At 37.0% G+C, this 12,801-nt stretch overlaps 1 protein-coding gene across 2 annotated transcripts in view; it reads right to left on the bottom strand.

The window, feature by feature from the left end:
* The window catches only part of LOC136266946 (uncharacterized), a 71,274-nt gene that overhangs the window by 31,178 nt on the left and 27,295 nt on the right, over positions 1-12,801 (bottom strand). The window contains exon 7 of one of the 2 annotated variants that reach the window (XM_066061987.1): positions 7,672-8,194. The exons of the other annotated variant lie outside the window; for it this stretch is intronic. Within the exon in view, the coding sequence (XP_065918059.1) occupies positions 7,770-8,194 (425 nt within the window). The 3' untranslated portion in view covers positions 7,672-7,769. Of the gene's footprint in view, positions 1-7,671; positions 8,195-12,801 lie in introns of those variants that run through there. 2 annotated transcript variants of the gene reach the window in all.

Below are 12,801 nucleotides of genomic sequence, written 5' to 3' on the forward strand. Positions count from 1 at the left end.
AGCAGCACCTTGGAAACACTGGTTGGGTATAACCAAGCCCAAAAGTACCTACAAAATGCTTCCAATAGCTTTGTTCAGTGGAATTTTCTATTGCCTGCCTGCTTGCCTACCTTTAGAAAAGTGTAACCTAATAATGATTATCATATAAGGCTATGGTCTTGATTTTTTCACTGTTACACATCAATTCAGCCTGATAGATGCCTTATTACATGCAAAATTCATGCATCATGAACTTACTTTTGTCCTCCTTTGTGTCCCATTTCTCTTTGCTGACAGCGCAAGGTATCTATTTGCAGTAACATGTGATGATTTCCCTACATTTGTAACAGGAATTGTCCATGTTTTCCATAGTGACTGGATTGATTGCAGAGGCACTTCTCATACTGTTCTTTGTTTATAATGCTGTGTAATGGATTGAAAATGAAGCATAATAATTCCTTCACTTCTCAGTAATTGATAGTTAGGGCGTTCTACTCATGTGATATCCACAAGGTTGTAATTATGTTACAAGCGTAAGCAAACAAGTATAAAAGAAATAAGGATCATAGAAATAAAAAGTAGTGAAACAAGGAATGTCACCTACACCTAGATTAAAGTAGGGATTAAATGTGACCCTCTGAGTGAAAACCTGACTTGTTTGTATAATTCTGTTTTAGAGATAAATGCCATTGAAATACATTGGGTAAAAACGTGTGCTACATAAATAATTTTATGCAATGTTTTAATCGCTTCAGTAAACAGTGAAGGAAGAATAATCTAATATAGCAATGGATTTGCCTTTTCATGGAGAATAGGAATATCTTTGTTTTGTTTCTATACCATGGAACAAACGTGAGTTATGTGTGTTTGTTTACACTGCGGTAAAACGTAACTTTACCCTCGCTGTTTTTAAACTTGAATAGCCTTCTTGCTTGATAGCATGGGTGTATTTAAGCCAAAAACTATACCTTGATGAATGTCCCACTTCATGGTGAATAGAATGACACAAGTCCCAACTCCATAGCTCATTGCACTCGAGAGGTATTATTGATTAAACCAGTGCCTGTAAATTTTTTTCCATATAGGCACTGTACAAATCGATTGTTTTGCTCTTCTTGTTGTCTATCACTGTAACTCCAAAAGCACTTACCAAAAAAGGCTGAAACTTTAACAGTCCTTTGGTTTTTCCCTCTAGACAACAACAATGTCATAAAATGAAAATGCAAACAAGTCGGGTTTTCGCTTAATCTCGTGGCGCCCGACCCTAAAAAGTGGGTCTGGTGAAACTGTGTACAAAAGTTTGAGCTCTGGAATGTTTATTGGATGACGTTTTACGTGTTACGTAAGTGCACTGTTTACGTCACGACATCCATTCAACCAGATCCGCTTACAGCATCACCAAACTAATAGCACTACTTTATTTATTCAACATTAAAACGAACCCAACAGAATTGTTTGGCTGTTTTCTCAATGAGTTTAAGCGGCAGAGTCACCGGATGTAATTAACCGTAAGCCGCGAATCTTTTGAAATGTACGCATTACATAATCAATTTGAAATGGAGCGATCTGATTGGAGCTTCCAACATTCCAGCAGCGCCAAACTTTTTGTACACAGTTTCACCAGACCCACTTTTAGGGTCGGGCGCCGCGAGACTAGTTTTCGCTCAGTGAGTCACGGATGTCCATTAGTATATTTGCAGGTGCAAGTGACCTCCCTTGTTTTCACTACTTTTAAGTCAAGTCTGTGATCGCTAATCAAACTTAAATTTTCTAATTTTCCCTTGTTTACTATTTTGTAACATAATTATGACTGGTGAATCAGCACATACTGCATGAAAAGAAAGAATTTCACCAGACTTAATGTTTTCGTCTGAACGCATGCCCCAACTATTTGAGGTGGTCAATACATTTCATTTTCAGATATGTTTAGCACATTACACAGCATTACAAATGAGGAATGTTATAAGAAGAGCCTTTGCAATCAATCCAGTCATTGCAGAAAATAGGGATGATCTCTGTTACAAACGTAGGGAAGCCATCATGTGCTACCATGAATCAACACTGCAAGAAGAAATGGAGTGGACAAAGGTACATAAGTCCATGATGCTGTACTGCAGTATGACAAAAGGTACCTGTCCAGGATGAAGTGACATCTAGCAGACAAAAAATCAAGCCCACAGCCTTACATGTAGCTGTTATTATTGAGTTATGCTAAACTGTCTGAACGCATCAAGTAGGCAGTTATTCAGTCAGTAGAAAATTCTGTTAAATATTTTTAAAATTCCGTTGCAACTTATCAGAAGCATTTCAGGCCACTCTGAAGGAGTTTTACTACCTAACCAATACTGCCAAGGTTTTTTGGTCACAAAAGGTTGAGATACTCTAATACAACAGTCATTTGCATAAATCATGTGAAAAGATTTATTAAAAATTTTTATCATGAAACTCTTTTGCACAAAAATAAAGCATGTTATAATATAAGGGAAAATTACAAGCTAGTAGGGATTTTCAAAATAAAAGTGTTTGAACATGTATCAATGTTATATAACAAGACTGTTAATTGTCATCCATATTCTTTCTTTATTCTGTAGAACATCCTGCTACCAGTTGTAACCAGTTACCAATTTTTTGCAAATCCATTATTCACTTCTCCACTCTACTGTACAACTACAACACAATTGGCTGCATTGCAGGCTCAGTCCATTCAACTGGCTCAGCTACAAACATTTACAAACCCTATATGGCTGCCACCATTTGTCTGGCCCAATCTAAACAGTTTATATTCCACTGTTACTGGAAATCAAGTGAATGGAACTAATAGTTTATATGAAAAACAACACTTACAGTTATTGAATGGAGTCAATGGACATGTAAGGAAAGAAGTTGGGTCAGAAAGTTACTATTCAGCTGTTAAATGTAGTGTTGTGAAAACTACAGGAAATGTTGACAAGAGAAATCAATCCTGTGTATTACCCAAGTCAAACGTGACAACATTTACTATAGATAATCTTGTAAAGACTGTGTAGGCAACTGTTGTGAATACGTAATGTACATTAAATTTTATTGTATGGTTTTGCTACCCTTTTTATTGCAAAGAAAATATTAGCAGTTGCAGAAGTATGATTACGTACAGTAAGTCTAAAATGAAAGAAGTTTGGAGGAATTTTATTTGGCTGAAATGCTGCACTGGCCATGCCTAAGTTATTGCTTCTAGCAAGTATGTGTGAGGAATAAACAACCTGAAATTACATGTTTTTGTTAGATTTGACTTATCCAATACACTTTTTAACGCATAAAATAAATATCCCATGCAGTGAATAATAATTTATCAAGTGTGCATGGTGACTTTTCAACTATATAAATAGAATATTGGCCATAAGATCCAAATTTAGACATAGTAGAACTCTCCACCATTGGTAATCTGCTATAATGACTTGGGGTAAAGAACTTAAACTGTTAGTGTAATTCATCAACTTACCAATCATTGCAGTAGCAAATATCAAGTAATCACTAATTTTGTAAAGCTTTTAATTGATTTGTAAACATTGATCTTTATACAATCAATGGTGAAACACTCAGTGGTGATCAAGATTATCAATGCTACTTAAGCATTGATCACAAAATACTAATCAAAATGGATTTAAAAGCAGAGTATATATATCTAGTTGTTTAATATAAAATTTGCTAAAATTCGTCACATTTGCATTGCATATATACCAAGCTACAACTGTTACATAAATGTATTTCTCTAATTAATGCTTTTCTCAACTCTTTAAATGTTAGCTAAGATTGTGCCTGCATTGATCAGTAGCTATGTAAATAAGTAATTTTATTAAGACTCATCTTGGTCATTTAGTACATTTATTCGTTGATAACATTGACACAATAATTCCTAGAACCTTGCTGTTTGCTAACAGTAACTTTGTTGCTTTGTCTATTTTGGCTGGCCTGGTCATTCTCTCAGTAAAGCATATTCTGGTACTGTATGTAGATGAGTAAATAATGTAATTTTACTGTAATAACAGAATGTATGTTAGCAGGCTTGATTACATGCATGGCTGGGGCGACCAGCCAACTCCAAGTGGTTCATAACACACATGTAATATTCTAGCTACAGGATTCAGGTTCGAGTCCATATCTCTTATTTTGAATTTTTAAAGGATTTCTTTCACTACTTCAGTACAACAATGGCAAATGAAGACACCATTTATGATCAAAATTTTACAGAACTAGCTATACCTTTTGCAATTGGTTCCTGTAAATACTTTATCAATCACTATTCTTCACAAGGTTAATAACTAGTTTCAGTAAAATCATCTCCTCATTGTACAAGTTGGCTTATGAATCATAAGATTACAATAGTTGTCGAATCAGCACTTTTTAAGATCTGCATTGCAGTTCATGTGCATAAAGCATGTGTCTAACTGTGGTATAGTGTATAATGGGTTGTAGAGAAGAGAGTTTCAGGAACCCCTTCAATTTGTTCTTGCATCAGATATGATATTCATAATCCCATTAATTTGTGTTAGCCATACCACTAACAACTTTACCAAGAATATAGTCTGGGTACTGGGTAGCTAGGTTGAACAAACTCTATACTGAGAATTATATTTAATGCCAAAAGCCCAATATACTTGGAATTTTTTAGGTCATGGGTTACAAAATGAATACTGCTTCAGTTTATTGCTAATATGTGACTCCCATTGCCAACTTGAATGTAGGACAAACACTATGTAATATAATAATTATTTGTCATGCTATTTCAAATCATGAATTGTTATATTATGTATCTAATGATTCCCAAAACTATTATAGGTTACGGAATATAGTTTTAAATGCGTGGGCGGAACAAATTACAAAATCTGCTTAAACCAAGCAGGGATAAATAATTTCAACAACTGTGTTGTGTTAGCAATATAACTAATTGTGCTTGTTTGTTTTTACTACAGAACAACGACTGTTCTTGGGCGTGTGGTCCACAATAGAGCGATGTTTTATAAAAACGCCACCAAAAACCAGACAAACAGATTACTGAATCCTTATAATTTCAACACAAGTGACTAAACAATTAAAATACCTAGGTCCTGTGGAAGCGATTTTTTAAGTTACTGTGGTTGTGTAGACGTTTTCTGAACTTTTAGTAGTTTTTTCGAGTGAAAGATAAGCTCTTTGAAGGCTTGTATCTGAGTCACTGGGAAGAAACACGCCAAAAACACTTCCACAGGACCTAATAAATTTAATATACAGTATCACTATGCCCAGAAATGCCAATAGAGCCTACAGCTTTTGCTGTATTTGGCGGCGGAAAAACATGGTAGTAACAGCTGGAGCTGAGCCGCGGCGATGTACGGGCTGGCTTACTTGTGTTACTACAACAACTTGTAGTGTTCCACCTGCCTCAAACTACACTGTAGCTACATAAAAACATTAAATATGAATGGCTTCACCTTCATTTAAAACTTTTCACGAAGCTAGACTGGTTTTATGGGCTTCTCAAAAAGAATTGATAGGCATTCAAAATTTTGAATGATTGCCCGTGACTATACCGTAACCTTAAACTGGTAATGCGCTGCATTCACAATATAACCAGGGGAATAGTCAGAGGGTTTCCAACAGTGACAGAAGTTACCAGCAGCAGGGGTCTGGTGGTACAGCCTGGAGCTGCTGAGTGACCCTGAATATTTTAATGGTCCATGCATAACTCAACATATTGCTATATTTCATAAAGGAGTTAGTAGCTAGCTACACTATAATAGTGTTAATTAATTATATATATCTGTATGACTCCTGGCCAGTGGAGTTACACATGCAACATGAATCAATTGATCAAGAAGTAAAGACTTATATACAATCCATTGGCAAACATTTTAAATTCCTAAGTACAGTGGGGCAGACCCAGACTTTTGGAAAGGAGAGTCAAAATGAAATGACACTACAGGGAAGGCACACTAGCATGCAAAGCTAAGGGAGTCTTTAAGCATGCCCCCAGGAAACTAGCTTTTGAAAATTAGACCTTCTGAGATGGAATCTGAGAGTAATTTCATCATGGGTTCATCACATTGTTTATTCGACTGTTGTATTCGAGGTGACTGCTCTATTAGAGTATCTCGATCTTCATCAGCTCTTGACTACTGAACAAAGTTGCTATTGTCAAATACATGCCACCCAGAAAATTATTGAACATTATACCCTCTGAAATTGAATGTGTGGTTGATTTCAGCAGTTAATAGAATAGCTATACTGTTAGAATACTTGCCTGACACAGCGTTGTATGTAGGTGACTAGAGTATCTCAATTTTGATGTTTCTTATAGTGTACTGCAATTGTTGATGAGTCAGGATTTTCAGCTACCCTGCTGAACTAAATTATACAGTCTGTACAGCAATTCTGCACAGTACACACTTAAGTGCACTCAATACAATGGTAGTAGCTAGACAGGATCTTATACTGCTGCTCCCCTGGCTGACAAACTCTTGAATACTGAAAGGTTTATACACTTAACAGATTTTGAAGTGTAGTTATATAGCTATTTAGACAACAATCAAAGGAAAGTTACTGTCTGCGTTAAAAGAAACTTTGTTAGCATACATATACACATGGACTGCTAGCTGTGTACTTTTATACCACAATCAATCATATATATTTAATTACGGATTCACTGGGTTTATGTAGCACGTAGTGTTGGGGGTCTTGGGAGTACAGCATTTATATGATAGACTGGTGATAGCTATATTTATGCAGCTAAAAGTGTGTCTTGCAGTATGATGTCTTGTACGTCCAATTTAAGTGCATGGTATAAAAGCTACACAAATACAGAAGGTCTATGATCTATCCCCATGAATAAAAAATTGCAGACCAGCATACATAGAGCAAGCTTACACTACGTTCAGTGTCAACGTTATTAATGAATCATAAGACTCTGCTATAAATTCTTTTAAATTGATAAATCCATTTTTATTGGTATTTTGTGATCATTGATAATCTTGATCACCAGTGTTTCACCATTGACTGCAAAGATCAATGTTATAGATCAATTCTGTAATAGTAAAAGCTTTACAAAATTAATGATAACTTGGTTTTTGTCACTGCGATGATTGGTAAGGGTTGTTGATAATGCTTACAATAGCAGTTATCAACTGTACATGTTTTCTTTGTTTTTATTTAGTCGTTCTAGCAGATTACCATTGGTGGAGAGTTTGAAGGATTGCTATATATATATATATTTGAATAGTTCTTGTGACTTTCTGTTCCTATGGATACATATACATGAAATTGACAAGGAGAAAACATCTCAACCACCTGACAGACTCTCCTGTAACCGTTCGAGTGTTTATCGGACGGCTGCAGGTTCAAGGCTGCCCAGTTCCAGTCATGGATTTTTTCTCCTTCTCAAACATAATTTATATAACAACTTTAAAACAGGCTGTAGGACCAGGTGTCTACAGATCTTCAGCACTTGCACTGTAAAACCTTAATAAATAAATAAATAGCTACTGTGGTAAGTAGTAGAAAATTCACCATACACAATCTCTGATATTTATTTTATGGCTTGAAAAGTCTATTTGATCAGTCATAAAGAATAAATAAAAACCTCCCCACACACATTTCAGAAGCAATAACTTACAGTAGGCATGGCCAGTGCAGCATTTCAGCCAAATAAAATTCCTCCAAACTCAGACTTACTATACGTAATCATACTTCTGCAACTGCTAATATTTTCTTTGCAATAAAAAGGGTAGCAAAAACCATACAATAAAATTTAATGAACATTATGTATTCACAACAGTTGCCTACACAGTCTTTACAAGATTATCTATAGTAAATGTTGTCACGTTTGACTTGGGTAATACACAGGATTGATTTCTCTTGTCAACATTTCCTGTAGTTTTCACAACACTACATTTAACAGATGAATAGTAACTTTCTGACCCAACTTCTTTCCTTACATGTCCATTGACTCCATTCAATACCTGTAAGTGTTGTTTTTCATATAAACTATTAGTTCCATTCACTTGATTTCCAGTAACAGCGGAATATAAATTGGGCCAGACAAATGGTGGCAGCCATATAGGGTTTGTAAATGTTTGTAGTTGAGCCAGTTGAATGGACTGAGCCTGCAATGCATCCAATTGTGTTGTAGATGTACAGTAGAGTGGAGAAGTGAATAATGGACGTGTGAATATTGGTAACTGGTTACAACTGCTAGCAGGATGTTCTGCAGGATAAAGAAAGAATATTGATGACAACAATCTTGCTATACAACATTGATATATGTTTTATGTGCTTAACACTTTTGCTAACTTGTAAAATTGCTAAATTTTGTAAAATTCATTTTATTTTTGTACAAAAATTGTCATGATCAAAATTTTCGTGTACATGAATGCCTGTTCTATTAAAGTATCTCAATCTTTTGTGACCATGAGAAACCAGCCCCAAAATACTTTTGGTTTGGTAGTAAAATGCCTTCAGAGTGTCCTAAAATGCTTTTGAAAAGTTGCTAAAATATTTAGCAGGATTTTCTACTGACTGACTAACTGGATACTTTCAAACAATAGACTCTTTCCAAAACCACGCCCACTTTTCGGCCGCCATTTTGAATGGGGCCAGTTCAAAAATGCCACATGGTTGTTGTGTTCCTTTGTGCCGTAAAAAAGGGTATAGGACTGTTATTATCGATGAAAAGGAAGTAACAGTGTCATTTCACAAATTACCAGATGCCAGCCAGAAGTACATTAGACTTAAATGGCTTCACGCAATCCGTCGAGATGTCAGTACGTCATGGCCATGTTTCCATGTAGAACAACTACATTGTGTGTAAAGCGCTGTGTTGTGTACTTGTTTATAAATGAATACAAGTAGCTTAGGGGTGTAAGTCGCATCTAAAGTAATTTTTCACTTTGCAGGCAAGAATTTTAGACCCGGAAAATGGACAAAGATTTGCTCCCTCCATTTCGAGCCAGCAGATTTTTACAATTTCTGGGGCCCCTGCCGGCGTACTCTGAAAGAAGATGCTGTTCCATCAAAGTTTCCTTTTCCCTCTAAGAAGGTCAGTAAAGCTAGAAGACAACTTAATCGAGTTCAAGCTAGTGAGGAGCCATCCAGTTGTGAAGATGATGAACTGAGTGTAAATGAAGAAGTTGAAGATGCACCGGAGATTAATGCACAACTTAAGAAAGCAAATGATGAGATCGCTAGGCTGAAGCAATTGCTAAGTGATGCAAATATGGAAATAACTGAACTACAGAAAGGAGTTAGTAGAAAACGTTTTGGAATTGAAACTTGTCAAGATTCTGATAAGGATATTCAGTTTTATACTGGCTTACCTTCTGTTGGTGTATTTTATCAGTTGTTAGAATATCTTAGTCCATCAGGGAAGAGATCTAATGTAGTATACAATGCTACAGCCCAAAACTGGATGAAAGAAGGATCAGCTGCAGATCCAGGGAATGCTGAATGGAGGGAGTCAGATTTGCAATTAGGTCGTCCATCTAGTTTAAGTCAGGCAGATGAATTGTTTTTTATGCTAGTGAGATTGCGACTTGATTTAAAGATATACGATCTGGCCAAACGTTTTGAAGTGTCACAATCATCGGTTTCATGGATATTTTCCACCTGGATCAATTACTGTTACCTCCGTTTAAGTATGTTACCATGTTGGCCCAGCCATGATACAATAAAGGATACCATGCCTGCTATTTTTAAAGATCAATATCCAAACACAACAGCAATTCTAGATGCAATGGAAATCAAGGTCCACACTCCATCTTCTCTCCTACTCCAGTCACAGACCTATAGTAGCTACAAGTCTACAAATACGTTTAAAGCACTGTTAGCTATTAGTCCAGCAGGCCATGTAATTTTTGCCTCATCACTGTACACTGGGTCTATCTCTGACAATTAACTAGTAAGCAGGAGTGGATTTTTGGGATTACTTCGACCATGAGATGAAATAATGGCAGATCGTGGCTTTACAATTGAAGATTCATTAACTTCACTGGGAGTTGGTCTAAATATTCCTCCTTTTCTAGGCAGAAGACAGCAGATGGATGCATTTGAGGTGGTAGAAATGCAGCAAATTGCTTCACTGCGAATTCATGTTGAACGTGCCATTCGTCGAGTAAAAGAATACGACATTCTTGCAGGAGTAATGCCTGCATCTCTTGCAGGGTCAGCCAATCAGATTTGGACTGTTTGCTGCTTATTGACAAATTTACAAAATCCATTAATATCATGTTCATAAATATTATATAGTACAGTACAGTATTTATTGAATGATATTTACCTATTCACTATTTACATTTGTTTCTTGGCTGAGCGTGCATGCTTTGGGTAAAATGTATTTGAAATAAAATTCTGTCAACTTCAGGTGCATGTCATTCCAAAAGTCTTCATTAAATCTTATTCGTTGAACTGTGAAGTTGCAATGTGTATAAATAACAAAGTCACACCAAGATAACTTAGACAAGGCCATTTGTCCTTGAATTTGAAAAAAGTGTTTGTGATTTTCTTTCAAGGTTACTGAACCACTTTTGATTTCAGCAAAGAAGCTTGAGTCGCTACAAGCATCTTCTACTGTAGAGAAGCGTTGTGTATAAGGACACTTTATTTCCAGTACGCCAAATGAATTTTGCTCTGCTGAATCTTTAACCAGGCCATCAGGAGATGCTCCTAGCCAAGGTACTGAGGGGTTGACAACTAATCCACATCTGTGTACGGTGAAACCGGTTCTGTAGCAGTATGCATTTCTGGTTTTCACTTCGTTTTGAATACCATGAGTTATTTGTACAGGCATTGTAGTAAATTCCTTGTTATTAAAAAATGAATTGGTAAATGCTTCAGAGGGTAGTGACTGCCTTAGTAATACATCACCAAATCGTGATGCTGTAACCCTTCCCACTCTGGACTGCTGCCACTTTGTAGATTGGGACTGCTTGCATGTAGATCGTTCCAAAGAGTGGGCTGCATCTAATGTGATAGTGAGTTTTGACAATTGTGCACGTTGTTCTTCACATTCAATTTGAAATACACAAGGTGCATTGTCTAATAAGCCAATTGGCAAAGCAGGAAATTCCTGGCTGGTCACTTCTGTACTGCCATGTGCTCTTGGTTTCTCATATTCCAATGCTTGATAAGATAATATACTACCTTTAGGGGTACAGCCAAATGGAGTGCTTACAAGCTCTTCTGGAGGGTTATCAGGCAATAACTGAGCAAATGCACAGGAGGGATAATTGTCCAACAAGCCACTCTTGAAGCCATGCTGTTGTTGAAAATTGTAGTCTTGAACTGATTTAGCACGGGCTTCATAAAGACTACAGATTACTGGGTGTTTTTTTGCTTGACTTGCAGATTGTTTGGCTTTACAATATGTAATCGACATAACTGGGGCTGGTTCTATTTCAATAGGCCGGGGCTTGTGCCACGACTGTTGCATTTGTGTACATGTGAGGTCAACAGCTACATGATTAAGTTTCATTAATACGTAATGGATCAGTTGCTTTAGCAATCCAACAATGTGGCTACACATGCCTGCACTTCCAGCATTGCATGAGCAAAAAGCTACACATGCCTGCACTTGTGGCTACAATGCAATGTGGCTACACATGCCTGCACTTCCAGCACCACATGATGCGGTACATGGCTCGAAATTACAACCTTTAATTCATGCATTGAGTCATTTTTCTTTTGACTACGATAACAGCGAGCTTGTATCCAAACCAGGTTATCTTTACAGCAAAACCGAATATGTCTTCCTGGTATGTAGGACTCCATAAAGTATTGATGCCCCCTCTGAAGATTGGAGTAATCCACATTGCAAAAGCTTTCACTCTTCTTTAAACACTTTCCAGATGACTGCAAGTGAGTCACAACAATTTCTTCAGTCAGCACAGCTGGAAGTACACCCTCAATTTGTTGTGTATAAGGACCCTTCGGCCAACACTTGCCAGTACTCAGCTCAAAAACTGAATCCTCTGCTTCATCATGCTGACATTGCTCAATAGCAGCCTTCCTCCGTGTGTACTGTTTATTCGGATCAGGATCAACAATTCTGCTGTCCCAGCCATTAGAAATATAAGCTTTCACTCTAAATTAGCACAAGGGAATACAATAAAGTTTACAGCTTGTGAGTATGTTAGTGCAGGTGGGTTACCACGCAGCAATAAAACTATAAACACATGTTTCTACACACTTACTACGGCTAAACAAGCTCATCTACAAGTATACAAGAAACGGGACTTTTTATAATAGCTACGACTAGCTAATTTAGCTATAGCGATTTTAATTTGCTTACTGCCTAACATAGTCCGCCTTCGTTTTCAGCTTGGATAACCCTGTTGCCCCTCGACAACGCAACCAAAACTTCAACTCAGCTACTTTAAGCGCTTCAGGATCACGATTTCCTAAGGCAGCTCCAGGAATATCCGCTTCCGTTAAATTACTCGCCATGGAATGTAACCAAAAGCACACAACTATTGGAAAAGTGGCCCCATTCAAAATGGCGGAAACATTGTTACTATGACGATGACGTACTTTTGGAAAGAGTCTATTAAGCATAACTCAATAATGGCTAAGGCTGTGGGCTTGATTTTTCACTGTTAGATGTCACTTGAGTCCGACAGGTGCCTTTTGGCATACTGCAGTAGTGGCATCGTGGACTTTCCTTTGTCCACCTTGTGTCCCATTTATTCTTGCTGACAGTGCAAGGTGTCAATTTGTGGTTACATATTATGGCTTCCCTATGTTTGTAACAGAGATCATCTCTATTCTCCAAAGTGACTGGACTGATTGCAGAGGCTCTTCTTACAGTATAATATTCTTCAT

The sequence above is a fragment of the Dysidea avara genome, chromosome 9 (genome assembly GCF_963678975.1).
Source record: "Dysidea avara chromosome 9, odDysAvar1.4, whole genome shotgun sequence".
NCBI lineage: Eukaryota > Metazoa > Porifera > Demospongiae > Dictyoceratida > Dysideidae > Dysidea > Dysidea avara.